The 27,044-nt window shown below is 38.7% G+C and overlaps 3 protein-coding genes and 1 long non-coding RNA gene across 9 annotated transcripts; 1 reads left to right on the top strand and 3 right to left on the bottom strand.

The window, feature by feature from the left end:
* Window positions 1-878: 878 nt before the first annotated feature.
* On the bottom strand, window positions 879-3,282 carry LOC112276138 (serine acetyltransferase 5). Its single transcript, XM_024507188.3, has 3 exons — window positions 3,142-3,282; window positions 1,945-2,836; window positions 879-1,846 (listed from the first exon to the last, which is right to left on the bottom strand). The coding sequence occupies exons 2-3, from the start codon at window positions 2,544-2,546 to the stop codon at window positions 1,144-1,146; spliced, it is 1,305 nt and encodes a 434-aa protein (XP_024362956.1). The 5' UTR covers window positions 2,547-2,836; window positions 3,142-3,282; the 3' UTR covers window positions 879-1,143.
* A 1,814-nt stretch (window positions 3,283-5,096) lies between these two features.
* On the top strand, window positions 5,097-10,768 carry LOC112276137 (uncharacterized). Of its 4 annotated transcripts, XM_073530704.2 has the most exons (10): window positions 5,097-5,420; window positions 5,744-6,056; window positions 6,415-6,560; window positions 6,748-7,041; window positions 7,193-7,887; window positions 8,302-8,539; window positions 9,101-9,265; window positions 9,873-9,997; window positions 10,105-10,203; window positions 10,372-10,768. In XM_073530704.2, exons 1-10 carry the CDS (start codon window positions 5,097-5,099, stop codon window positions 10,646-10,648), a joined length of 2,676 nt encoding a protein of 891 aa, XP_073386805.1. In that variant the 3' UTR covers window positions 10,649-10,768. The 4 variants fall into 4 exon arrangements, 3 of the variants coding, with proteins under 3 accessions (XP_073386805.1, XP_073386806.1, XP_073386807.1); XM_073530705.2 differs by lacking the exons at window positions 9,101-9,265; window positions 9,873-9,997; window positions 10,105-10,203; window positions 10,372-10,768 and having other exon boundaries at window positions 7,193-7,862; window positions 8,302-8,437; XR_012216590.2 differs by lacking the exons at window positions 7,193-7,887; window positions 8,302-8,539; window positions 9,101-9,265; ... (1 more) ...; window positions 10,105-10,203; window positions 10,372-10,768 and having other exon boundaries at window positions 6,420-6,560; window positions 6,748-6,887.
* A 533-nt stretch (window positions 10,769-11,301) lies between these two features.
* LOC112276230 (uncharacterized) lies at window positions 11,302-15,384 on the bottom strand. 3 transcript variants are annotated; one of them, XM_024507354.3, is made up of 3 exons: window positions 13,556-15,384; window positions 12,242-13,453; window positions 11,302-12,111 (listed from the first exon to the last, which is right to left on the bottom strand). In XM_024507354.3, the coding sequence occupies exons 2-3, from the start codon at window positions 13,280-13,282 to the stop codon at window positions 11,875-11,877; spliced, it is 1,278 nt and encodes a 425-aa protein (XP_024363122.1). In that variant the 5' UTR covers window positions 13,283-13,453; window positions 13,556-15,384; the 3' UTR covers window positions 11,302-11,874. The 3 variants fall into 3 exon arrangements, with proteins under 3 accessions (XP_024363122.1, XP_090102678.1, XP_090102679.1); XM_090246552.1 differs by having other exon boundaries at window positions 12,242-13,518; window positions 13,925-15,384; XM_090246553.1 differs by having other exon boundaries at window positions 13,925-15,384.
* Window positions 15,385-23,598: 8,214 nt separating this feature from the next.
* LOC112275696 (uncharacterized) lies at window positions 23,599-25,640 on the bottom strand. Its single transcript, XR_002967807.3, has 2 exons — window positions 24,856-25,640; window positions 23,599-24,444 (listed from the first exon to the last, which is right to left on the bottom strand). It is a non-coding gene; the product is annotated as an uncharacterized LOC112275696 (long non-coding RNA).
* Between the last annotated feature and the right edge of the window lie 1,404 nt (window positions 25,641-27,044).

Raw genomic sequence — 27,044 nt, 5'->3', positions numbered from 1 at the left:
TAAGTGTATATGTAATATTATTAATTTTGCTTCTATGTGCACTCATTGATACACTAATCATAAGAAAAAAGAGAAGAAAAACAAAATACATAGAATAAAATAAAATAAAAACTTTCACCTTATAGAATCTCACATTGAAGAAGCTTCAAGTGGCATTTTGAAACCCAAGAGTATCTTTGAAATTTTTCTTTCACATATATGTACGTAAATATATATATATATATATATATATGAGAATGTTAAATAGACCCAAATTTTACTAAAATGACCTACCCATAATGAAGAATATGGTAATCATGATGAATATGGTTGGTTTTCTTTGATTTTGGATCCAATCGTGGAAAAACGAATCTAGATGGCATTACTTTTTCATGATGGTTAAGATGGGTGGGTCAATTTAGTAAAAGCCTAGGTCTATTTAACATTCCCCTATATATATATATATATATATATTATTATTATTATTATTATTTTGCTTTGGCATTTCCGTAAAACTCTTTAGAAGCTTCTTTAACTGAATGAAAATCTATGGTGGTTTCCGATAGTGAGAGAGTAAGCTATAACCTGAGTTCCTCTAAGTTGCTGGCCAGGTTGTGGGAATTCTGTGACCCACAATTGAATGAAAAAGCTCCAGTCACATGATAGTTCACCCAATCCAATTCAGAGATCTGGAGCATTCTTCTTTTCCTGTTCTGGTCTCCAAAAATGAAATAGCTCTGAACTATCTACTATTCAAAACAGAGCACATGCAGCAATTAATCAATACCAGGAGCGATCAAGAGGATTCGGTAATGCCATTACCAGGAACTTCCTGTAACGCTCCGATTATCAGAAGCAGGGTCAGTAGAATTTGTTGAAATCCCGTTACAGCCACAAACAACAGGAAAAAAATTCAAACTTTTACATGCCTAACAGAAGCAAGACGACAACGAAAAACAGATTCAGGAAACACCAGTTCTGTAACTAGCTTAAGAGTTGTCACTAGTAAATATGCAGCGAGTAAATTGGCACAAAAAAGACTAACTGATCATTACCTTGAGGAATCAATGCATGTCGCAATGACAATCGTTACGTGCAACGTGCATCAAATCCCAGAAATCCTAATGGGGATATAACTAAAATTAAGTGGAGACCTAATTTGATTCAGATGACATAGTCGGACCAGCCTTTGATAGTGTGATCCATTGTCTCACTGGGGATGTCCTTCAACTTTGTGGGACTTTGTTTGCCACCAATTAAGCGTGCAGGATTTCCCACAGCTGTAGTATGAGGTGGGACGTCGATAAGCACAAGAGATCCAGAGCCAATCTTAGCGCCCTCTCCTATCACAATGTTACCAAGCAGAATGGCTCCTGCACCAATGAGAACACCGTCTCCAATCTTCGGGTGCCGGTCACCGAGCAAGCCTGTCCCTCCTAGAGTAACGTTGTGCAGAATGGAGACGTTGCTTCCAATGATGGCAGTCTCACCCACGACCAGCCCTGTGGCATGATCGAAGAGGACGCCGGAACCAATTGTGGCAGCAGGGTGAATATCCACGTGAAACACCTCAGACACACGGCTTTGCATTAAGAATGCAAGAGACGGCCGATCATTGTTCCAGAGCCAGTGTGAGACCCTGTACGCTTGGCATGCGAGAAAGCCTTTGAAGTACAAGAGACAGTGACAGTACGAGGAGCATGCAGGATCCTTGACCCTAACTGCTCTCAAATCTTCTCTTATGGCGCGTCGTATAGCCACATCACTGTTGAAGATGTCCACAATGAGACCAAAGAGCTGGGTGCTAAGGAGAGTGGGGTTACTCAACTTGTTACTGAGATGAAATGCCAGAGCACGCTCCAAAGACCTGCACAAATAACCAGAAGGTGTCGCAAAGTAAATCCCTGAATACTGTTCCTATGTTTGAACATTTCAAGAGTAAACATAGGCCGGAAATGCCCATACTTGTGAGATATGACCGATGAGTAGAAGTACGAGGCAAGAGCAGGCTCTTTCTCCGATTCCAGCCGGGCTTCCGCTATAATTTCAAGCCAAAGTTCATCAACGTCCACGTTCTTTTTTTCTGTCACAATGGTCTTCTCAACTACCGAAGAGGTGGTGACTCTGTTCGAGGATATTCCGTTCAACTCCATCCCTCGCGCTGATACATCCTCCATTGGTGCTTGTATAGATGTAGCATGACCATTGGTCAATCGTTTGGGATCCTGCTCATTCGTCATATGTGCATTCGAGTCCCGGGAATTATCGGAGCCACATTGATCCACGAAAGCCACTCGAGCGCTTCGCATAGATATCCTTCTGTTGGTTCTAACTGTACATACTTTCTCGACAGCCTTGAACTGCTCTCCATATAATAGTGATTCCCTGAAACTCGTCGATGAGGAGGAGCATTCAGATCTCTTTAACGAAGAGAGAAATGAGGACCAAAGAGACAAAGACACTGGGCTGCACTTCACGCAACCTTCTGGACAGAATTTGGGCTGTGAATTGGATATCCTGGAGCTGAAGGATGTCGCCGCTAAGGTGGTAAAAGCCAGAGACTCCATAGCCAACGATGCTCAAAGCATATGATATTCGCAGCTTGTCGCCTACAGTGTCACCCTGGCCTCTCCTTGTTGATCAGCAGGTACACTTGACATTACTTTACAATATGCAAAACATTCGCTGTTGCTATCTATCCTTATTCTTAGCTATACCTGGATGCACCTTTTTACGAGAGAGAGAGAGAGAGAGAGAGAGAGAGACCGCGATAAATGGTTCCTAGCTCCTGACTACAAAAGTCATCATAATTTTAAAATGGTAACTATGCAAATCAATGGCTTGCTACAAAAGTGTCCTGCACATCACAAACGCCAGATAATGCATCAGTTTGTAACCACCATACAGGACAGACACGATCATAGTATCTAAGCCTGGCCATTGAAGACACTGCACTGACAAGACGAATGAGGCGCCCACGGAATTGATAAAACTGCTAGATCGATCGCCGGAATTCTGCTTTGGAAGACATAGAACTCAATGGACACAGATAGTGAAAATCAAAGGAAGGACAGGATCATCTACAAGAGATTTCACCCAAAACTATACAGAAAATTGCTCGACAATTAAGTCTCTACTAGAGGGATGGTCACAGCAGCTCACAAATAAGAATTTTGTAGCGTCACTTGTATCAGAGTGCTCAAAGACGGATTTAGTTTGCAATATCGTTGAGTTGCTTTGAATGACGTCGTGAAGCAGAGAATCCGTGTGAGAGGATAGAATGTGACTTCAATCACAGCATCCTTTGAATCCGATTACACGAAAACGCACTGGAAAGACCGCCGGGACACGAAATCTTTCGCACTTGCGAATCAGTCTTCGATTACCAAAATCATGAAAAACTGAAACCAGCACCCTGACTGATGCTTTCTACGCTCCCCCATATCAACATTTAGCTACTAAAACGCGCCCTCATTAATAAGGGTATAGAATTTGGCAATTGTCATGCCCATTGCGAGGTACGACTACCAGCAAGACGGGCACAAACCGAACAGAGCACTATAAGAAAGCCAAAGGACCAGCACTTTCGCAAAATCGAGTCCGAGTTGGGCAAGATCGTGTGAGAGCTAGTTTTTTCTGCAGGTGAACAGACAAGCAAAACCCAAAAGATTAAACTATACACAATCAGCACCCGGATGCCGCACTTTGAACAAACAGGGCCTACACGCACGATCTGGGACTCATCTGACGGATGAACTCCGGACACCAAGTCTAGGGTCCGGTTTTTCTATTAAAAGGTTGTGGCCAAGGGGGATGTATCTGTGTGACGGATAAGATTGGAGCAGGCTTCGCATCCCATGGCCCAATTTCCATAGCTCCGGATAGATTTCAATTCGCTTTCCTTCGACAGGGTTCCCTGCGATCTTCGCTGTTGGTTGTGCCCTAATTCGACAGGAAGAAGATTTCCGTCGTCAAACCAGCCAGTTCTAAAATTAGTTCTAAATTTAGGGTTTGGCGCAATCAGTAGAGAAACTCGATCCAATATGTGCGAATCTTTGAAATTCTTTGTCGCTGTTGCCGAAATTCTTATGATCCCTTGGGATTGAGAAATCCGAGGTGGCTAGAAGAAGACCCTCGCTGATGTCAGGCTGTGCGTTCCAATTCGCCCAATTTTGGAGACCCACCCAGCGTTGTGTTCGTCGCTGGACCTCTGTAGTTTCTGATTAAGCAGCGTCTGTTTTGCAGAAAGTCTTGGTCGTGGCAGTTGGGTTCCATTTGCTGCAGCCATTCCAGTGGATTGATGACAGAACTGTAAGTAGCTTTGAACGTGACGCATTTTATCTCTGGAGATAAAGTCGATTCTTGTAAGAAACTATTATGGGTTTCCTGTTGTGAGCGTTTCCTTGCGGTTCCTGTTGGCAATATCTGTAATGCCAGAATCGTTATTTTTTTTTTGAAACGTAGCTCTTCAAAACCGAAATCAAACAGACGTTCATCACGAAGATAAATAACATTAGATCTTACAAGATATGTGGAAAGTGAAGTTCAGAAATCCGCTCGAAATTCATTGGTCTTCTGGAAGATTTCTCTAATTATGGATCACAGAGGAGATCCCACCACCAATTATATTGCACCAAATTTGTCCCGGAGCTGCTTGAATTTTGCAGCGGTAATTCCCAAGCATACAAATCTTGAGCAGAATTTGATGCACAGTTTGAATTATATCCAGCTAATCACGGTGTGATTTTGGAGGCTGTTGGCGTAAACTCTTATGGACAACATTTTTATTTCGAACAAAGAGACGCAACGGATCCACAAATTTCACTCAATCAGTTGAAAATTAACCATGAAGCCTCCTGTTACCATGGCCCTGTTGAACTCAGTCGTATTGACAGTGTTCATTCCATAGGTTGTGCAGGTGCTGCCAATGCAAGAGGAAGTGAACCGCTGAGACATCCTCAGACACGCGTAGGCATGGGTAACAGAGATAAATTCACGAAACGCACAAAGCAAATTCTATTACAAACAAATAAACCCGCATGCTTCACTTTGTCTACAGACATCCTCTGTGAAGTCCAGCTCCTCATTCCATTACCCCCTGTTTGAGTTGAAGCGCCATGGCGAACCTAGCTACTCTTCCGGAGTCCTCTCTCGAAGAGGATATGTCGGCTAGCGTGGCATCTTCCAGTGAAAGCTCGGATCTCCGGAACGAGAAAGTCTTGCTGCAGGTGCAGGAGAGACTTAAGAAGCAGTTGTTGGACAAGAAGCATGAGATTGAAGATAGAATCTATGAGCAAAAGAGGTATCTGCTGCGAGCCACCAAGGATCGGGAGGAGGCTGGAGTGCAATTGTATGACCTCCAGTGCAATCTGGCTAGTCTACATGCCAGTCTCACGAAGACAACCGTCGCTCTTGACACAGCTTCTCAAGGTCATGCAAAGGTCAATATGTTTTCTTTTTTTATCTTTTTATCTTTTTATCTTTTTATCTTTTTTTTTCTTCTTGTGATAAACTTCATACTGATGAGTTACTTTGTATTATACATTGCATTTTTAATACTATAATAACTCTTTCAAAAAGTTGTTTTCTCCAACGCTAGACTCCGTTAGGGGACGCCAGTCTTTACCCACGTTGGCATGATGCTAACCTTGATAGGTCGAAGTGGTGAACAGCAACAGTTCAACGTCTGCTGCTTTAGAAGCATGGTGATTAGAGAATGCAATTTCCCTGGATTGTAACTAAACGTTGCTTTGATGTATAGCAGGCTAGGGAAGAGTTAGACACGATGGAGAAGCAACATGCGCTGCGTTCCAAAGAGCACAAAGTCATTGTAGACAAAACAGCTGAAACTAGACGAGAGCTTGATAACATCACAAACGTGTTGATGTCGCTGGAAGATTTGAGTGAGAAGCTCAAAGGTGATATTGCATTGAACAGGCGTGCCACATATGCAACCGAAGAAGCAACTCTCAGGATTGAGTCCCTCAAGAAGCTGCAAGATGCGGCCATTGACGACTGCCAAACTCGGATCCAAGAAATCCTGAACAAAGTCGAACTGACCAAAGGGCAACTTGAAGGTTTGTCAGGCTCTCTTTCTATGAACAACCATGGTGATTGTGTTGCAGTTGAAATGAACAACATTAACTGAACACTGTTAAATTTCTCTTTCAATGTATTTAACGTGGTATCAGAGTGTGTTTTTGTTATCATTTTGACCATGGTTATAGTTTTTCAAGCATGTTAAGTTGGCAGAATGTGTCTGAAAACTGTGGGTATTATGAAACAGAAGATCCTTGGTCCTTTTTAATGGCTGTGCTGCGAAATCATTCACTAGTTCAGAAACAAGTTGATGAGCACGTGTGCAGTCTTTGAAATGTTTTATGGATGGTTGTTGTTTTTTTTCTTGAGAATAATTCTAGAAATTTTACATCTCAGCTCAGAAAAGAGAATCATTTTTTGCCAACCTCGCTCTAAAAGAAGCTGACATAGAAATGGCCTCTATTCATGCGGAAAAAAGACAGCTTACTTTTCAGTGGAAGACTACTTTGATAGCCTTGACTCGTTGTGATAATGCTGTGAAGGTTAATAAGTCTGCCATCTAATTGTAACATATTTCACTTTAATGTATGTGTGTGTGTGTGTGTATGTCTATATATAGATATAGAGAATTTCAAAAATGTTATGGTTTATGTCTTTGATATTGCAAAATCTTAAATGAGTTTGCATGAAAAGTAAATATGCAATGCACATGTGGTATGTATTTTGCAGCTTCTAAGAGATGCGATTGATAAACAAGCAGAGGTGAAAGTAGGAATAAAAATCGAAAAATCAAGATACGTAAAAGATACAGGAAAGATGAATAATTTATGTGATCGAGCCAAATTTAGACTCTTGAAAATCGATAGTAGTATGAAAGAGGTAGCAAAATTTATCAACAATGTGACAAATCAATGCACAAAAGTAAATCAACAATATGCAAAAGTTCTTATCAAGGTTGAAAAAGTAAAAAATGAAATCAAAGTTGCTGTTGAAGACATTAAAAAGCTAAAACTTACAATAAAGGTAAATATACTTTTTTTTGCACATATTCACCTCAAATTTTGTTGTGTATAAGTTTTTCTTCTATACATATAGAGTTTAAAGCAAATTTCATATCACAATTCATATAAAAAAAAATTGGAAACTAATACAAGATTTGTTTTTCTTCATTTAGGAAGTCAATACACAATACATAAGAAAAAAAAATAAAATTAATGAATTGGAGACCAAAATAATGTCAAAACTATTAGAACAAGTGATCCTTGAAGAAAAAGGAGCAGAAGCAAAAGTTGCAAATATTAGCGAATTAAGAAAATTAGTGAAAAAACAAGATTCCATGGCCACAAAGCTAAACCATGAACTATCTTCTATTAGATGTGAAGTCCTTGCGGTTCAAGCATATAATCAAGAAATAAACATTGCACTGAAAATGGTGAATGATGATGTTGCTGCAAAATATAATATCATCTTTAAATTTGATGCAGAGATCAAACAAAAAGATCGAGAAGTGGACTTAAAAACAAAAGAGATCATGCGTCTAAATAAAAAATATGAGCAATTGACTGCTAATATGTCACATCCGGATGCATCATCACCATGGGAAGCTATGATATATAACTTAAGGATTGAAATTAATCAAAATTTAAAAGAATCGAATGAATCTCAAAGGCAATGGTTGTCATTGCAAACTTCACTTGTGGGTCTTCAAAATGATATCAATACATTAAGTGAACAAGTGCAACGTGCAATTTATGATCAAGGAATTTTAATCCAAAGGAAATATCGAGTTGATGCTCAATGTAATATACAAATACAATCTTCAAAGGACCTTCAAGTTGAGATAGGTCAAAAACGAAACTTAATTGCTAGGTACCAAGTTTGTATACACATGTCCACACAAGGATGTTCATGTGTATATATATATGTATATATATATATATATATATATGTATATATATATATATATATGTATATATATATATATATGTATATATATATATATATATATGTATATATATTAAAACTGTAATTTCTTGAATTATATAAATAATAATACTCAATTTAACATGTTGAAAGAAAAAAATAAGTATCGTTTATCCAAGTTGTTTTATCTTGCATTAATTAAATTCTTAATATTTATTACAAATTTATGTCTTTTTCCTTTTCAAGATAATTTTTTCTGTGGATTTTACATTGAAAAAAGAATGTTTTAAACAACGCTCTATATTTTAATGTTTTCCCCATGAAAATGTAAAAAAAGAGGATATTTACTTTATTGTGTAGGTTGAATGATTTGATTGGTAAAAACAACACATTAGAGACTTCATTGGTTGATGTTACAAAGAACATGCAAACTCAACACGTTGTGATTTTGAAAGACTTGGCAAAAGAAACAATGGATCTTGAATCGCAATTTCATGATTTAGTAGTTGAAAAAGATCATGCTCTCAAGCATTTAGATGAGTTGGAACATCACGTGATGCTATGGAGGTACAAAATATCCTACGAAATACAAATTCAGGTAAAATCAGGATATGAACTAAATAAGTAATAAACCATTTTGACTTCTGGCTGGTTTTTGATAAATAAATCAATTCTTTAATTTTTTGAAACCATATCTAATTTTATGATATTATGAAAGATTTTTAATGAATTTTATATATTTGAATATTTATTGGAAATGTCATTATGTGTAAAATAATACCTTCCAATGATGTAAATATTAAAGAAATAAATTTTTAAAAGTTAATTTTTCACAGAATTATAAGTTTAAAAATTTTGGGTTTTTTTATCTGAAAAAAAATGAAATACTTTACCCAATTTTAGAAATTTTTTTTAATATACCATTTTTTTAAATCCCTCTTTATAAGGATTGTTTTGACACATAATTTATATACATAAAATAAATAAATAAATAAATAACGAAAATAGAAAAGAAAGACACACAAATTCAATTCATCAAAAAATACGAATACCATCAAGATATTCCATTTTTTCATGATTTTTTCTTTAATAAACTTGAAAAGAAATATATTTTAAAATGCATTTTAATGCATGCACAATCAATGCTTTTCAATCACAGGAAGCTACAGATCCAAATATAGGATCATCAGAACTTTCCAAACTCAAGAATTCAATTGATCATATGCAATTTGAATTCAATATGCTTCAATTAAAACGCAAAAAACTGATTCGAATTCTTGAATTCAAAGTGGATTGTCGTAAAGTTATTACTTCAAAAATGGAGGTTTCTTTTTTTTCTTTCTCCTTTTCCTATTTTTAAAATTTTATATATTTATATTCATGTTAGTATACATATCTATTAGTTGTAATTCTATGTATTCAAAAACTGTATAATTACAACTGAAATTATGCTAAATACGGATATTTAGTAGGGGTAAAATTAGACCATCAAAAACAAATCATCACCTATAGACAAAGAAAAAATGATTTCAAGTGCATATGCTGTTATATATATATATATATACATACATACATACATACATAGAGAGAGAGAGAGAGAGAGAGAGAGAGAGAGAGAATTTTAAAAATTCAATGTTAATTTTTTAAAATTTTTTTTAAAATGTACTTTAATATGCATGAAATTTATGATAACAAATAAATAAATAAATAAATAAATAAAATCTTGTTCTTTCTTCTTCTTTTTTCCATAAATTTTTATTGTGTAATTTTTTAAGATGTTAACTAGTTTTTATTGACTTTAGACTTAGGTATCAATGTTAATATTATATCAAAGTTGATTACAATCACTCAAATGTGAAAACATATATTATCAATCATAAATATGTTTTAAAAATAAAAATATACATTAAAACCCAAAGTCATTGGATTAGGCAATGAGCAATCAAAAAGGAATTGATGGTCCAACTGGATTTGAAGCTGGCATGGTTAGAGCTGTTGAAGATTTAAAAAAAACAATTAAGAATACCAATAAAAGTGTGGAGGAATGTGATGCGAGGTGAGTATATCTAATCTCTAATTTTCTTTTGAAAATATCTTATTACAATGACTTTGAGCTTTTGTATTTGAAAAATCACGCTTGGTATTTAATTTGCATTTCTCTAGGTTAAAAGGGCTTGAAACGCAAAAAACCACCTTAAATCATAAAATTTCATTCTTGAATGAACATCTTAGTGAACTTCTTCTACAACAAGAGCATTCCAAGTAAGTGAATATCAATATACAAACACACATTCTTAATGTTGTTAACACTTTTCTTTTCTTTTTTTCAATAGAAAGTATTAGTAAATTTTGATTTTTTAATTTCTTCTTTTCTTTTTTATTTTGAAAATTTATAATTTTATCTTGTTTTTATATGATAACATAATACAGGACAAGGTTAAGAGAAATGAACAAATCAAGATCAAGGATTTTTCTAACCACTGCCATGTACCAACGCCTTGTCAAAAAACATGAAAGCTTTAAAAATGATAATTGGAAAGGTATCCCTTTCAAGAAAAGCATTATTGAAGACACAAATGAAGCAAATCAAAAGATACAAATGTTGATAAAAATCGTTGGAGAACTGAGTGAACAATTACCAAATTTGCAAGAAAAGTTAGACAATTTGGTTATTCAAAGCGAAGTAGCTTTGAAAATTAGTCAATGAGTCATTTGCAACTATTTCTTAATTGGATTATTTTTGTATTGAAAAGAATTGAAAACAGAAATACAATGTATAAAATTTTATTCATTATAGAAAAGTTTCAACAAAGAATCAAAATACATATTTACATTTTTTTTTTTCTTCACCCATCAGTTTTCACAATTTTACATGCATTGATTTCCATTTTTTATAATAACTATTGCAATATTGCATTTGTTCTCTTTTTCTTTTGCAAAATAAAGAAACTAAACAAACTAATAAAAGTTTTCAGTTGTAAGTAAAACAATTACTAACACCATTAAATAGTATGAATAGGTTAACTGTAAATTTGTGATTCTTAATGTTATATCCTCCATTCTGAGATGTTTACTCTTTCTTTTTCTTTTTCTTTGTTCTTTTCTCTTTGAACTCCAGAAATTTTAAAGCTTAAAAATATCACATTACATTTACATAGTTTGAATCTCACTGCCGTTCAATCAATCAAACGTCAAATGACTCCAAACGACACTTGTTGGAGACATAAATGGCAGAGATTCGGTTAATGATATATGCAAGTTTGAGCATGAAAAATGGTCAATGTCAGATTGACACATTAGGATTTCATTTTACATTCTCATTTTTCATATTGTTATGCAATCGAGTGGTTAGTGGAAATGTTGTATGGTAAATGGATAATCTCAGACTACATATATTTCACTGAAGTGAGCATGTCCTTAAAACATTGAGAACCTCGGAACAAAAGTCAGTCAGCCAGTCAGCCCAACTCAATATTTTTGTTTTGTTTTGTTTTGTTTTTGCCTACTATTTTGAGCACGTTCGATCCAAAGATGTGCTACGAAATTCTAGAGACTAGCAATGTGATATTGCGGAGCCTGTGTGCACCAACCAAAACTGATCAACTAACTGGGGACTTCACTTCCTCCTAGTTTCGTTCGCTACGTAAGAATGGTTGAAACTTTCGTACAGAATATTGATCATTCTACATGAACAGTTACGATCGAATGCTTGACGAAAGAGAGCTCTGTTGTATATCTGAGCGCTCACCCAAGCATCGACAGTCTGCAGAAACTACCAGAAAAGAAAAGAAAAGAAAAGAAAAAACACACAACACCCTGTTCCCATCTATACACAAAAACAAACAAAAAAAAACTAAAAAAAACTAAAAAAAATGGCGAGCTAGCAGTCGGAGAGCAATGGCTTGAAGAAGAAGAAGGTGGTATCGATCGATCCTAGTCTCCCGGTGAGCCAGAGCTTGCTTTGAGACACTGGTAATCAGGCCTTGAGACCGGCATGTCCACATTGGGCGGACACAGCGACTGCGGAGGAGGCACTAAACAGTTGTATTGCAAACATACGGCCACACTTGGAGGCAATGCGGCGTTCGCCAGTGCCCCCGAGTTTGTCAGATAGTTGTGCTGGAGGTAGAGCGATTGCAGCGTTGCTTCCTGCATTTTATTCGCAAAGTCCTGCATTCACACATTCCATCGCCACTCGTTACTCCCTTGAAAGGAACGGAACGGAATCCTTCAACAAACTACATGCATGGTATTCATGGAGCTGATTGATATCAAAGATGTTGGAAGGGGGATTACCAACCTGCGGTACTGTGCCCACAAACAAATTGTTGTTCAGGAACAAGCTCTGGGTCCCGGCCAAGTAGGGAGAAATTGTTCCTTGCAGCTTGTTGTGACTCAAGTCCACGACCGAGATCGTCACCTCCGCGGGGACGCTCACTGCTCCCCGGAGCTGGTTATGATTCAGCAAAAGAAACGAGAGAGGGAACTCAAACACCGCACTCGGAATACTCCCCGTGAATTCATTGTAGCTCAGATCTAGATACGAGAGACTGGTGAGAGGCTCCACGGCATTAATGGGTCCAGAAAGCTGGTTTCTCGTCACGGACAGATACTGCAGCGAGCACGGGAGAGGTGGGAGTCCGCCGGAGAGATCGTTGTTGCGGACATCGAGGTGCATTAAGGGAGTTTGTGATAATTCAGGGACAGGGCCGTATAGACGATTTTCGGAGAGGACGAGGACTTTGAGGGATGCTAAGTTGCCGATCCCGGGCGGGATCTGCCCCTCCAGCAGGTTCTTCCGGATCTGGAGGGTTTCCAAGTTGTGGAGGTTTGCAAAGGAGGTGGGGATCGGTCCCGAGAGATAATTTGGGCTCAGGGAGAAGGTGCGTAGGTTCTGAAGGTTGCCAATGGAGTCGGGAATGGATCCACGGAGAGCGCCGGATGAGATTGTTAGGGTCTGGAGGTAGAAGAGGTCGCCGAGGGAATGAGGAAGGGAGCCGCTGAGGCCTGGTAAGCCGGCGGTGGGCGGGCCGAGAGACAGCGACGAGACGCGATTGAAGCTGCCGACCTTGACGCATTGCAGCCCGGCGAAGGACTGACACGGGTTGATTCGCAGTGCGAAGACCCATGTGGAGAAGAAGCTTCCACCGGGGAGATCGTTCATGGTGGCCTTGATGGATCGCAGCGTAAGCATATCGATCGGATGCAGGAGCTGGGCGTGGGCTACGGGTAGGAGAAGGGATGCGCTCACAATGGCGAGCACCACCACCACCGCTAGAGCAGATTGACGCCGTGACTTCGGGTGAGACCTTCGACGTTCTGCGTAATTTGGTGAGGCCATGTTGAACTGCGTGGGGTCGAACTGATCAGAAGTGAGCAAATTCGTTGCCCCTGATTAAGCCTTTAGCTTCTTCTTTTTTGTAGTCTGGAGCTTCGAGAAGTTCAGCTACACCGCCGCAGTTTCTTGTCCACCATTCGACTCACAGCTTCGTCCACTACGAAAATGGCAGGCCTGATTCCACAATCCTCACCCAATGATACCCGTTGAGTCCTTCAGAACCAGTGTGGACTGGGGCACTGCAAACATTGAAATAATATAGAGTTGAGCACTTACATGTAGAGAGCATTCGACCAGTACAATCGTAGCTGCTGTAAAGCATTTAACTGATGAAAGGTATCCACGGGGCAATTTGGGAAGCAATGAAGGAAAACGATTCACGGGTGATTGTTTGGTTAAACGACATCGATAATTAAGAGGCTTACCAGAGCGAATGGAGTAATCTAAGGATCATGCTTCCGGGGCAGAGCAATTATTGTGTCAATTACGCTACTGAAACAAATCAGAAATATCACCTCAAGCAATTAATCTGATCTTGCGAGGTTGACCGGAGTTTGACAGGAGGTCAGTCTCAACCTCGCAAAACACCGAACAGCAGGAAATGAAGCCTTTCCGGTACAAGCTGAGAAAGGCGATTTAACTTACCGATTGGTGTTATTATCGTGTAATGCTTCAGGGTCGATTAGTGTGATAGAATTCCAGGATTGTGCCAGATTATTTCAGACTCTTCCGATATCAAAATACTAGGGCGGTCGAAGGGCTCGTTAGAGACTGCGACACAGCGGCAAAGTTCTGCGAATCGGCTCCAGAAGGGGAGCGTGAGTGGATTGAAAATCCCTTGCAACTTGGTCACGATCAGCAGCTTCGCGTGATAATAACATGCGGCGAGCTGTGTGTCTTCGTCCTTTTGGATGAGATCCAGATTTGGAACAATCGAAATGAACTGTGGCTACCTTGCACAAGGAGTAGCCAACACTCTCCCACTCACTTGACACCAGTGGAAGCTACCAAGCTCGAGTACAGATCAAAGCGTCCGCTCTACAAACTTTGCACCTGTTAACTTCGCAAGCTGTGTGTCTGATCAATGAGAAGTTCCAGACGAAGAGCTCTCAAACCCTCGACGATTCCACAGACAGAAGCGAGCAGTAATCAATGTGTTCGCCGCAACAGCTATCCATATTGTCGCCACAACTCAAAGCTTTCAGAGGAAGTAATGCTCTATTCCTTATCACTACCAAACACGTTTTATCCAAATACCTCAAAATACATCAACTTTCGAACGATATTTTTCGCTGTAAAAACACCTCGAAACGTAGCCTCACTGAACGACAACCTCTGTGGGCCAATTCACGCCAAAATCGCTCTCAAACTACGAAAACCCACGCACCCACAGCGAGGAAAGCTCCAGCGACGCACTCGCTGCATTGCCGGAATGCATGAGAAGGTCGGGTGAAGAGAGAGATATGGGGCACCGTTGTGCTATCCTGGGAGCAAATCAAGCGAGGACGCGAGCGACCCAATTGGAGTGGGAGCGAGAGACAGAGTGATGATTGACGAGAATCAGAGCTGTGCAATGATCGGCGTGGCGGAGAAGAGAAGACCGTTTGCAAGTGAGCGTTGGGAAAGGGGCGAAGGAGAGGTTCGAGGAGTCGATGATCTCTCCTCTTCCTCCCTCCTCCTCTTCCAGGCGAGCAGGCCAGGCTCCAGCCAGCCAGGCAGGCAGGCTTGCAGACAGTGCAGCAGCAGGAGCAGCAGAAAGGGAGGTGTAACTCAGCACTAGAAAAGTTTAAGGGAAGGAAGGAAGGCTGGCTGTGAAGAGCCCCTCTCTTCCTACTGCTCTTCCTCTTCCCTTAGTGGAGAGCGCCGTCAGTGCAGGTACCGTCAATGAGGTTGGGTGCTGCCGATCGATGGGTGTGGCTGCTGCTGCTGTTACAATTACAACTCCGCCACCACTTACTCACTCACTCACTCACTCACTCTTCTTCTTCTTCTTCTTCTTCTGCTTCTTAAGGGTGGGGGTGCCTCCTCATGTTTTTCTGTTCTTTTTTTCTTTTTTTCTGCGATTCTTTACCAGGTCGGACCGTTAGCTGCTGCTCTCAAGTCCAGCTTCTTCAGCACTGCCTGATCAAGCCCCTATCCTGACGCAGCAGCAGCATCAGCAGGCTAGTAATTGGTGAGCTCTGCTTTGTTTGGCTTGTCAGCAGAGCTTGCAGACACGCAGTAGTCAGGGGGACTGCAAATGGGGGGGGGGGAGTTATTGGCCCTGTAGCCCACAACACGCCCCCACTCTCTCCTTCATTTAATGCTCTGCTCTTCTCTCCTCTCCTCTCCTCTCCTCCTCGCTTTTTTATCTCCCCTCCCCCCCCCAATTACTAGCCTGCTGGAGCTCGGTTTCTCGTCGTGTAGAGTACTCTTCTTCTTCTTCTTCTTCTTCTTCTCCTTCACCGCCTACTCCTTCCAACCTTCGCCTTAATGCATTAAACTCACCCCTCAACTTAGAGTTGAACTCATCAGTATCAAGTTTTCACTGCCCTGAGAAGTGACTTCAGTGAATCACAGCCATTGGAAGGTCACCCACCCACCACAACAAACAACACAAGCTGGATAAAATGATTTGGTATGTGGGTGGGTCTTTGCACCCAATGGTGATGTGTGGTAGAGGATTATGAATTTTGATTTCTCATTTGCTGCCATGAATCTCACTGTTTTTTTATATTAAATACTCCACTCCAAAGCATCATGCTTTATGCCCCACACACACACACTCACACATGTGGAGCATGATCCACAAACACAAGGATGGATGGCCTAAGCAAATTCACAATCATCTTGTTCCTAAAATGCCAAAGCCTGTGAGCAATCATACACTGGCACACTAACCTCCATATGACATGATTTATTGCTGAGCTTCAAGATTAGATTTGGGGTTCCAGCAGGTGTAAATGAAAAAATAAAAATAAAAAACAATAAAAATAAAAGTGTAGGTTTGAGAACTGGATGTTTTGAGAAAGGAAACAGATTGATGTTGAAATGTTGAAAACCCTCCATTCTTCTTCTTATTTTATCTCTTTTTTTAACTTGTTTATTTTTCTTGCAATATTTAAATGTTGCTTTGGTATTGAAGAGAATGAACAAGCCATGGGGATCATCCTGTTGTCAGAGGCATGATCTCATTGTACAAAGGACCCATCATAATGGTCTTGATGGAGGAGTGAAGAGATTTTTGTGTGTTATTGAGGAGTTAGGGCTGTGGAATTGGCTGCTTTTGTGGAGGAGAGGATGAAGCTTGGTAGTCAAGCTCTGCAGCCCCCTTGCACAGCCATGCATGCAACAACAACAACCCTATTGATGAGTTGTAACTGTAGAGCACAGCTAAGCAAATAGAAAAGGTCTTCTTCTACAACTACTGCAACAACAACAATACAAAGGCCAAGGTCCTTTTCACATTCACATCCACCTAATTCATTCCCTTTGTTGCACCCATGGCACAGAAAATTAGGGCCAGGACAATCTCTCTGCTATCTGGGGAATAAAGGGGTAACACTTTCATTTTTATATGTGTGGATGAATAAATAGAATTGATGTTGCCCCCATTTGACTGTTTTTGGGTATCATTTTCATAAAGCCCTCTTTGTCAAATTGTCCCATGATATAACCAGGTGAATGAAATACTGGAACTGTTGCTGCCAGGTAGATGTACTGACCCTGGTCTCATCTGTCTACAGTCTTTTTAACACAAGCGGCTTGAGGGAATGATATAAAACCCCACAAAAAAACTAACTTGTTGGTTTAATTTAGGGTTTGTTCCTTTGTATCCACTGCTGTGAAGTTGACTTACAAGACCATGATCTGGTTGTGGGAGTGTACCAACCTAACCCCTTGCATTTAACACACTCCATGTGATCAACCAGAGCAAAATCATTTTATGACAAACATGTTTTTTGTAATGTTCCCACTGAATGAGAGTAATCAATCCAAACATTCTTTATGTATGTATATATATATATATATATATATGTATGTATGTATGTATGTATATATATATATGTGTGTGTGTGTAATGTATTTTTTTGGGGGGGGGGATACATCCAGCTCTTTGACACCCAATCTTGTGTGAGAAGGTCCCTTGTTTCTTACTACCAAAAACTAGAATCAATGAACTGATAGCCTATAATATCAAAGATGAATTACTGAATGGTTTTTAAAAATCCATTTTTCAACACCACATAAATGGTACTACAAAACTCACAAGTTGATCGTGGTAGATTTCCTTGGAAGCCAGGCTTGTTTTTTGTGTATGTATCCATTCATTTAAGGGTGTGAATGTATTACACTGATGATTCCAAGCCCAATTGCAACATCTTCTCCTTCCTCTAATTTCTTTTTTTTGGGAGTATCTTCTTCTTCTTCTTCTTCTGCTTCATCAATGGATATCTGCATCACTCACTGGGCTGGGCACTGACAAATGAAATGGAAATGAGTTGATGGCTGAAGAGGAATGCAAGGGCTGGCTGTGTGTAAGTGAGCTGTGTCAGCTATACATCTCCAATTGATTGACTAAGTGATGGCTCAGCCTGCTATTCCCCCTTCCCCCCTGTGGCCCTTTCTTTTACCACCCCACTACACTATGATATTGTTTGGTGAAATGTTATGTGTGTGTGTGAGTGTAAGTATACCAAAAGATCAAAAAATACTACATGCATTCATATTTTCTATTCAGTTCAAGATGATTAGAATTTGTGAATTTTGTGTAATTGTTGGTTTGCATTTGGATACAATTTACCTATAAGAATAAGAATGTGGTAGTAACTATTTTTTATTCCTTCAAATTCTATATCAAAGATTTGTTACAGGTTGTGTATATTGAATTCTGCTTATTATGAGTTGTTATTTGTTAGCAGAGACCCATGCCATTGGTTACCAAACAGCTGTTTATAAATAATAAACTGGAGGTCTTTGTGCAAGTTATGCAGGGCTTTTTGTTGGTTAATTTCTTTGATTTTGGCCAATGAGAAGGCTTCTTTGTCTATTTGACTTTTGCTTAATTTTTCTTATTATGTAGATTATTTATTCTAAAATTTTGTATACTTTTTTGCACCAAAAGTTATGTGCAATATGATATTTATTAAGAAGTATGTTTTTTCAAAGGAAATGTTGTATTCTTTCTTAATACCAAACATGTATTCTTTCTGGTTTCAGTAAAATGTGACATTAGAACATAATACTCTAAATGTTATTTTTAAATGCATTAAATTGATTATTAGAAACCTCTCATTTAATTTCATTCAAGGAGTGTATTGGTAATCACCAATATGATATCATTTAATCACAACCCTTAGGATTGAGCACATGTTCAGAATTCTAAAAGCAATAGATATTGAGAGCTACAAGAACATATGGATTAGAATTTTTGATAATTAGGAGCCTGTTTTTTATAGCATGAAGGCTGAAACACTGATTGTGCAAACATTGCTTAAATTAAGTTTTACTAAAATTTCAAAGAAGTTGTTTTCATCCTTGCAAAGTTACTTTCATTTTTTATTAATCATTTAAATCTCTTGGCTACTCCAAATATAAATTGAGTACCATTAAAATTTTCAACAACTTGAACCGATGCATGTATGAAGATTGTAAGCTTTGGGTGTTAGCCAACAAGTTTAGATAACCTAACTTTCAATTTCCATGGGGCCATCACCATGCAAAGTTGCATAAATGAATTGTCCATACAAAATTGAATAGCCTTAACAATGCCTACTAGTACATGGGTCCATGTGCACACTAACTAACTAACTAACTATATATATACATAGATAGATTTTAATTTTTTACAAACACAAAAAACATTTGCATATGTTTTGAGATTTTATGTCATTTTTTCTTTTCTCTTTTTTCCTTCAAAAACAATATTGGGAAGATTACATGTCCCATTTGTAAATATTTTTTTTTCCCACTTTCTCTGGCAGCAAATTGCAGAATTCTCATGAAAAGACTTCTTACAGTGGAAAGATGTATGAGCTTTGCTGCCAAGTTGATTGTGTGTGCTGATTGTGATACTCCTACTTAAGAATGTAACCACATGTGGAAAAAGTGTAAGAAAAAGAAAAGAGACAAAAAAGGCAAAAAGTTTTATTCCTTGCCAAGTCCCTCAACCATCATTAGCAAAAATGGAGGGGTTATGATTTGCCATTGTGGTGAGGTGAATTGTCAATTCATATTTTGGAGTTGGGTGGAATTTTTTTGGAAAATCAATATGTGCTCAAAAACTGAATGTTAAATTGATGATACTTGATAGTGTGTTTTAAAATGCCAAAATTGACTTCTACCATCATTTTGACGTCCTTGAAAAAGAGGCCCAACATTCTACCCAAGCTTGTGGGTACAAGTAGGACAACAAACTCCTGAATTGAGCCCTTGTTGGAGCTCACAATCATCAATGTGGACAAGAAAAATGCATATTTAAAAGAAAGCAATACTGTATTTGATGCATGTTTTGTTTACATGAGTTGAATGGATGAGAGCTTGGTACAACAATACTCCAGTTCTTTTACACAATCAGGACTTGGCAGTCTTAGATTTGAGTGCCTGAGAAATGAAGTAGTCCAAGCTTCAAACTTAAGCTCCTCAATATTTCAGTCCCCATGAATATCAATGAACAAAAAATCTCAAAAATGTATGATGCATCAAATGTTTGTATTGGATGTGTTTTACACAATATCACTGAAGGGCAAAATGGGACATCATCATATATATATATATATATATATATTGAATAAAAGAAGAAAAAAAAGCTGAGTCAAATTCTCTTTGATGTGTTAAGCACAAAGTACCCAACATCAGTGAAAGTATTGTCCATTTTTATGCACTGTGCCCTATTCACACAGGGACAGTCCTCAGGAAGAGTTGTTGTTGTTGTTGTTGTTGTTTAATTAATTGATTATTTTACATTCCCAGCTAACCTTTATTATGGGAACTGTGTATGCGATGCCAACCAGTAAGTACATCACCACCCCAGGGTTGACCCTCAACTCAACACAACTCAACTCTCTCATTCTGCAATTCATTCCACTTCTAGTACTGCTGAGCCTGCTTTCATAAATTGATACCCGTTCCTTTTGTACCCCATGGTATCGTGGTGAAAGGATATAAGAGAAACAAAAACAGCCCTTCAATGGGATCACACAACAAAGCTTACACTACACTTACACTTACAACACTCACTCACTGCCTCTCTGTTGCCCCTGCTGGTAAGCTATGGTAAAATCCGTTGCTGCTATTTGTTTTGTTTTTTGTTTTTTGTTTTTTTCCTTTTCTCCTCCTCCAGGTATATCAGATACTATCCTGAACATGCCCATGTGATTCAATTGATGCTGCAACTGTTCCACCCTCAGAATGGTCCTACTACTGCTGGATCACCAGCCTCCAGTTTTTGCCAGCCAGGCTACAGAGGATTGATTATCTACCCTGCTGTGAATCCTGTGTGTGTGTGAGTGTGAGTATGTTGCACTGGACTTTGAAGACATTGTGTAAATATTTATATGTATTTTTTTTTTATAGCATTGGGCATTCTTCAAGAATGTCGAATGTGATGAGGGGAAATAGGGGGGTAAGAAAAGAGAGAAAAAACAGAAGGTTGGGTGTAGCAGAAAAATGGGGCTGGAATGACTGAGGGAGGGAGGGAGGGAGGGAGGGAGGGTCTTTCTGAGCATGAGTATGTCTCACTCTGAGTGAGTAGTATCTTTCCCTGTCTGTCTATCTATCTATCTCCCTCAGTAATGGCTTCAGTCTGGATCAGTAGTACCAGGGGAGTGTACTACTACTACTTCTACTACTACTGGGGCAAGCAAGGGACACATCACAATGGTCATCTATCTCTCCTCCTTCTAGTGCAAGCCAAGCCACCTTGAAGGGGGAAGGTGGGGGGGGTCTCTCTTTCCAGGTAGGACACACAGTGGGTGGGTAACAAAACTCAACCCCCCTCCCTTTTCTGTCTGTCACCATCTGCACTTCCCCTGTCTCAGCCAGCCTTGTTGCCCCCCCCCCCTCTCCCTTGCAACCAACACTTAGAAGTAGTAGTAGTGTCTCCAACACTTTAGGGTTTAGGGTTTTTATGACGTTTTAGGGTTTAGGGTTTCTGTTTTGAGGTTGGAGGGTGGGTTACTATCCACAATTTGAGCATAGTTAAAAATGAGAAATACATGTGATGAATTTGGCAAAATAAATCCAAATGGGAAAGCAGCAGCAGCATCAGCTTTCCATCTTTGAGGAAGAGTGGCTTGGATAGCCTTAAAACTGCCAAGTTCTGGTAAGGCTCTGGTACCAGTTGGGGACATTTTCAGATTGAATGGGCTGTGGTACTGTTCCCATGTTGTGCATTTGTTTGTTGTTCCATCCATTCATCCATGGTGGGTTGCTTTTTTGTCATCTTGTGAACATGTTTTCCATGCACCTCATGGGGATGCAAGCATGTCTAAGCATAAGGCATATTTAAGGGAAGTATGGGGGGATGTATCATGTGCTCTTGAGGAGGAGAATCTTCTTTTTGTATTGTATGTGGGAGCTTAACTGATTTTGCATAATTATGACAATTGTGATGTGAATTTGGGGCTGGGCCCAACATTCAAGTGTGTTTGACAATTGATTCATGTTGAAACAGTATAATGTTTTTTTTTTTTTTTTTTTTTTTTGCAAACTTTTAAAACTGTGACTTCTGAGTTGTTAAAAACAATGTAATTGATAACAAAAAGAGTCCTCTATTCCTTGCCATGATGCCAGAGGATCCCTTGGTTCACTCACTCATGTACCACATTGAATTTTAATGCATTTTTTCCAACAACCCTAACTTTAATCAAATAAAATTTGTAGTATAGAGTTTTAATAATAAAAACAAGAGAAAAATGAAAAAAAATGTGAGAGGAGAGAAAAAAAAAAAAGGAATAAAAAGAAAAAAGGAAGCACACCTTCATGACATAGACTAGGGCAAATGATGCTAAATTAGACCTTAGAAGGTGAGTTTTTCAAAACAATGCCTGCCTCTGTAGCCATGGTTAGCTGCTCTTCAAAAGACACACTATAGACTTGGATTGCACTCTTTACCATTTCAAATTCTTGGAATTAGTAATGATCCAAGCAAAGAAAAAAAAGTCAATTACATGCTTTGTGGAGCCATGGCTTGTGATGTATGGTCCATAGTGAATCTCTTACACAAGTCATATAAATTGTACAATATCGGCTCCCAAAGTACCTACTAGCTACAAAAGGCTGCCGACAAAGGTTGCACTGAGATGTCTCTTCAGCAAAAGCAGGAAAGATAATTGTTGCAGAAATGAACATCTAATATGAGAAGCCCACTGGAAACTATTTCATGATTTGGAAAAGTGATGAAACCCCATGAGTTCTAAGATTCTGATGAAAGAAAAACCAGCATCTAAATGTGAACTTGATGCTCATCAGAATCCTGCCTTTATTTTGTTTAGTTATTTTTGTATAAACATACAAGTTTGGTGAGATCTCACTATATTCATTTTGTGAGTTTCTAGAGTGAGATCTTATGAACACAGTCCTCTACTATATTTTGGTACAAGTGAAAAGTTAGTTTCTATCAGGTTTTGACTTCATCAGGGAAACTGTACCAAATTTAGAGTTGGCTACAGCAACAGATGAGCAAACAGGATTCTGCAATACATAAACAGATTGTTTAGACAGGACAATCACATGTTTGACTGCCCACATTCAGATAACAGCTAATAAATCACCACCCAGATTAGTGTAAACTCAACAATAGGTGGGGCAGTGAACTGTAATCTAATTATGGATGAACCAGAACTCAAACAGACTTTCCTCACTAAACCAATACTATTAAGAACCATAAACCTTAGATTTCCTGTTCTCTACCTTTTGTTTCTCTTCTCTTTTTATGAGCTAGAAATTGTTCCTTATCTCAACTGTGTATCACAACAACCTCCATTCATGTGCTTCATCATACTATTGCATACAATAGACTGCATGGACATCCAAACCTCCACCCTCATACAGTTCCATGGTACACACAGAGATGATACAGCAAGCTCACACATGATTTTGCCACAACCCAGAAAGGCTGCAGTTTCCAGAATCCTCAAACATCATCAGCATTTGCTCACACTACACTCCACCCAGTCACTCAACAGCTGGTATCTTTCATGGGAAAAAAATACTGATTCACCTTCACACATACCTCACCTCTTTGACACAGCATCACCTACTGCATCAAATCCCACATCCACAAGCCATCATTTTCTTTTGTTTTGTTTATATGGTTTTCCTTCACCTTTACCCAAGAGTCAAACAATGTGACACTTTCATCAGTTTTATATAAAGAAGAAGAACCATATCCAAGTGGTTTCATGCATCTCATTTCCAGCTTCCATTAAATTCTCAAGGTATTCTCAGCCTTCACAACAATACCTTCTAGCACCTCTTCACTGCCTCATGATCTTCTCCACTCACCTACACCAAAACCATGCGCTTCCCACATCTGGTTACCAAAACTGCAATCGCCCAGACTACGATCCATCTTCAAACTACCACACGGGAACACTAGCTCGCTGTTATCACAGATCTTCGTCACGCCCTACTTCACCACGCATTACTCCCAACCTTCCATTACCCATCACTCTTGCCAGCGTTGTATGCAAACGTCTCCTTCGAGCATTTCAGATGAAGAGCACGGACAACACATTCCGTGGAACAAGCACAATCACTTACAAATGCAATCATCTACTCGTGAAACAACTGCAAGCTGCCGCGATGGAAATACCCTCCCACTGCAAGTCGCAATGTAAGACACATCACCAGCAGCCACCACCCCGCATCAACATCTGCTAGCTTGGTCACCGATCCTCCATCCACTTTCTCCATATCAACAACATCCAGCCGACACAAACTGCATTCCTGTCAACATTAGCATAACTACGTAAGGATATCATCTCCACGTTGAATCCGACGTCTCGTCGTATCACTATTTTTCAGTACGAATGCATCATCGTGTCTGCAACTTCATTCAATTGACAATTCCCGCATAAATGCGTGCACCTCTCCATCAACTGCTCACTTCAATTGCGAGTTGACGAACAGCAGGAAATTTGCTGTCAATGCTCAAAAAAATCTTGACTGCTCCTTGTGGGGCCCTGTCACCACGGAAAAACCAACGTCAACCATTCACCCAATTTGCTTCAAATCCCTCCTCCAGCCTCGCCTATTCCTTCCACCACCGCACGCAAGTCCAGTGACAAACAATCATATTCATGCCAAACTTTCACTGTGCTGCCATGCATTCTCGACAGATCCAAACGGACAATGGATCCTACTGCCCCTCAAACACCTTTCGTGGCGTATGGATCCCCACCCCATGTGAGGAATTTATTGTCATCCTACACACAAATCGCATCCATCACAGACATCTCCCAGATCACTTCAATACGTCCCTTCGCTACACTAAAACCACTCGCCACTAACAAGAAAACCAATGCTCCATCCATACTTCACACAAATGCACAGTGCACAATCGCTCTAACATCGGCAGACTGAGATTTTTTTACCATTTACGATGAAAGGGTACCGTGGATCCATCGTTCACCCACCATCACCGCAACCATCCCACTTAGCTGCACCACATCGCACACCACCCTCCATCGTGCTTCTAATCCACACCATATACAAACTTCGATCCGCAGTAATCACACCCTCATCACTCTGGTTCTAATCTTTAAACTCACCCGATTTCTTAGCAATGTAAGACCAAAATTGCTTTGCAAGAAGCAGGACATTGTCAAATGTAGGAATCGATTCAACACACTCCCCCCTCCATATTCACTTCCCACAGCGCTCATTCCAATGCCTATCTACCACTGCAGCCCAACACGCACTCGATTCCACCCGACACCCCCCTGAGTGGGGATATGTCCACGACCGACTGACACACGCTGCAGGTAGAAATGTGTCAAGTTCCTTGTTGTGAATTCATCAAATTCACAACGGATACATATCACTTAAACACCATCATCTTCAAGTTGCGAGCCCATGAACGCAATTCCCACTGCGAACAGGGCCCGATATCGAACTGCACGATTACTCGTATGTTACTTGGAATCAAATACAAATGTAGGGAAGTATGTGAAGCTTGATTCTTTGAACACTGAATACCAGGGACTGTCGTTGGCACCACTTCTTACCCCTTAGAAACTGCTTAACAGAGAAAGTATTGCTTCAAAATTGTTAAGGAATATAAGGAAACAGTTTTCCTGATTCAAAGCTTCCCTGAATCACAAAACAAGCAGTTTTCCCTCCGACCCCGACTCCCGATGCAACGCTAAAAGCTGCAGAAACCACGCCGACACTCTCTCCTCTTTGCCGAATCTTACCGCGAATCACGAGTGACGTGGTTCTTCACACCGTTCAATGCATCTGACCAAACGGTGTGCATACGTTTCCACCGACGGCTCCATAAGACGTAGATTTTATTCATAATTTTGGGGATATCTGAGTAAGTTTTAGGTAAAATATGTACTTTTGGAAGGTTGAATCTTTGTGTTATTACATATACTCTAACATTTGGCTGTACTTTGTATTTATAATCAATTTTTTATAAATCGAGAATGAGAAAGCTAACATTTTTTTGCTAATATGTGCAAAACAATTGTTAATGTTGTGGTATAAAATATTTTGTATCTTATTGTCTTTTTAAAGTATATATATATATATATATATATATCTATATCTATATATTTTAATTTATATTTTTTTATCGATTTAAAATTGAAAAGGTTTTCCCAACACAAGTGGGTCATCAAGTGGTACTACAAATGATTTTGAAAAAATAAAAAAACAAAATCTATGGGTTTTTGATTTTTTAATTTACCGAAGAATTTTTAAAGAAAATTTTAGACTCAAGAAGTATATAAGAAAGTTAGAACAATAATTCTAGAATGAAAATTTAATGCATGATTCTGTGTTATTTTTTTTTTCTTTCAACTTTTTAGTATTCTCATTTATAGTTATTATTTAATTTTTACAGATGTTATAAATGAAAATGCAAAGCTATTTTTGTTATAATTACAAGATTCTCAGATGGCTTATACCTTCCTCTTTGGTATTATATCCATGCCAATATATAGTATAGTCATTCTGATTTATTTTAGTACTACTTCAAATCCAAATCCAAGACTTTTTCCACCTTAGATTCTTCATCACTATTTAATTATTTTTTTAAAGATTTGTACTTACTTCTTTTTGTGGCATATTGATTTTATTTTTTTATAAATTTTTATAAAACAATAGTGTGCTAATAAAAGTAACAACAATTCAGAACTAGGATGAAATTATATTGATTTGATTTTAAATTAAAAGTTATCCAATTCTTATATCTGTATATATTAGCAAATGTAAAAAAAATCATGCAAAATTTCTTCTAAGGAAAACAAAGATTATAGAAACCATGTGTATCTCATATTATTACAGATTGTAGTTGAAAAGACACTTCTCTGTTACAACAATCTAACATTAGTTTTTATTTATTTAATTGGCAGATCCAAATTATGTACCTAATAAAATTTAAAACACAAACATAATTAACACCAATTTTCAATTCTTAGTTATATGGATATAAATTTTTCGATGCAATTTTGAATTGCTGAAAAATATTTTACTACAGCTTGCTAATAGTCCAAAGAAGAATCATAAATCTATGAAAATCTAAGTTATGCAATTTTATTTCTTTTGCAATATGTAT

This window comes from Physcomitrium patens, chromosome 23 (genome assembly GCF_059467195.1).
Source record: "Physcomitrium patens ecotype Gransden chromosome 23, ASM5946719v1, whole genome shotgun sequence".
Taxonomy (NCBI): Eukaryota; Viridiplantae; Streptophyta; class Bryopsida; order Funariales; family Funariaceae; genus Physcomitrium; species Physcomitrium patens.
This window is presented reverse-complemented; position numbering and strand designations above follow the sequence as displayed.

Coding starts and splice junctions, on each gene's coding strand:
- LOC112276138 (XM_024507188.3), bottom strand. CDS start 2,546: ATGGAGTCTCTGGCTTTTACCACCTTAGCGGCGACATCCTTCAGCTCC. Junction 1,847..1,944: donor TCATCGGTCATATCTCACAA/GTATGGGCATTT, acceptor TTATTTGTGCAG/GTCTTTGGAGCGTGCTCTGG.
- LOC112276137 (XM_073530704.2), top strand. CDS start 5,097: ATGGCGAACCTAGCTACTCTTCCGGAGTCCTCTCTCGAAGAGGATATG. Junction 7,888..8,301: donor AAACGAAACTTAATTGCTAG/GTACCAAGTTTG, acceptor TTTATTGTGTAG/GTTGAATGATTTGATTGGTA. Junction 9,998..10,104: donor GTGGAGGAATGTGATGCGAG/GTGAGTATATCT, acceptor GCATTTCTCTAG/GTTAAAAGGGCTTGAAACGC.
- LOC112276230 (XM_024507354.3), bottom strand. CDS start 13,282: ATGGCCTCACCAAATTACGCAGAACGTCGAAGGTCTCACCCGAAGTCA. Junction 12,112..12,241: donor TTGTGGGCACAGTACCGCAG/GTTGGTAATCCC, acceptor GTGTGAATGCAG/GACTTTGCGAATAAAATGCA.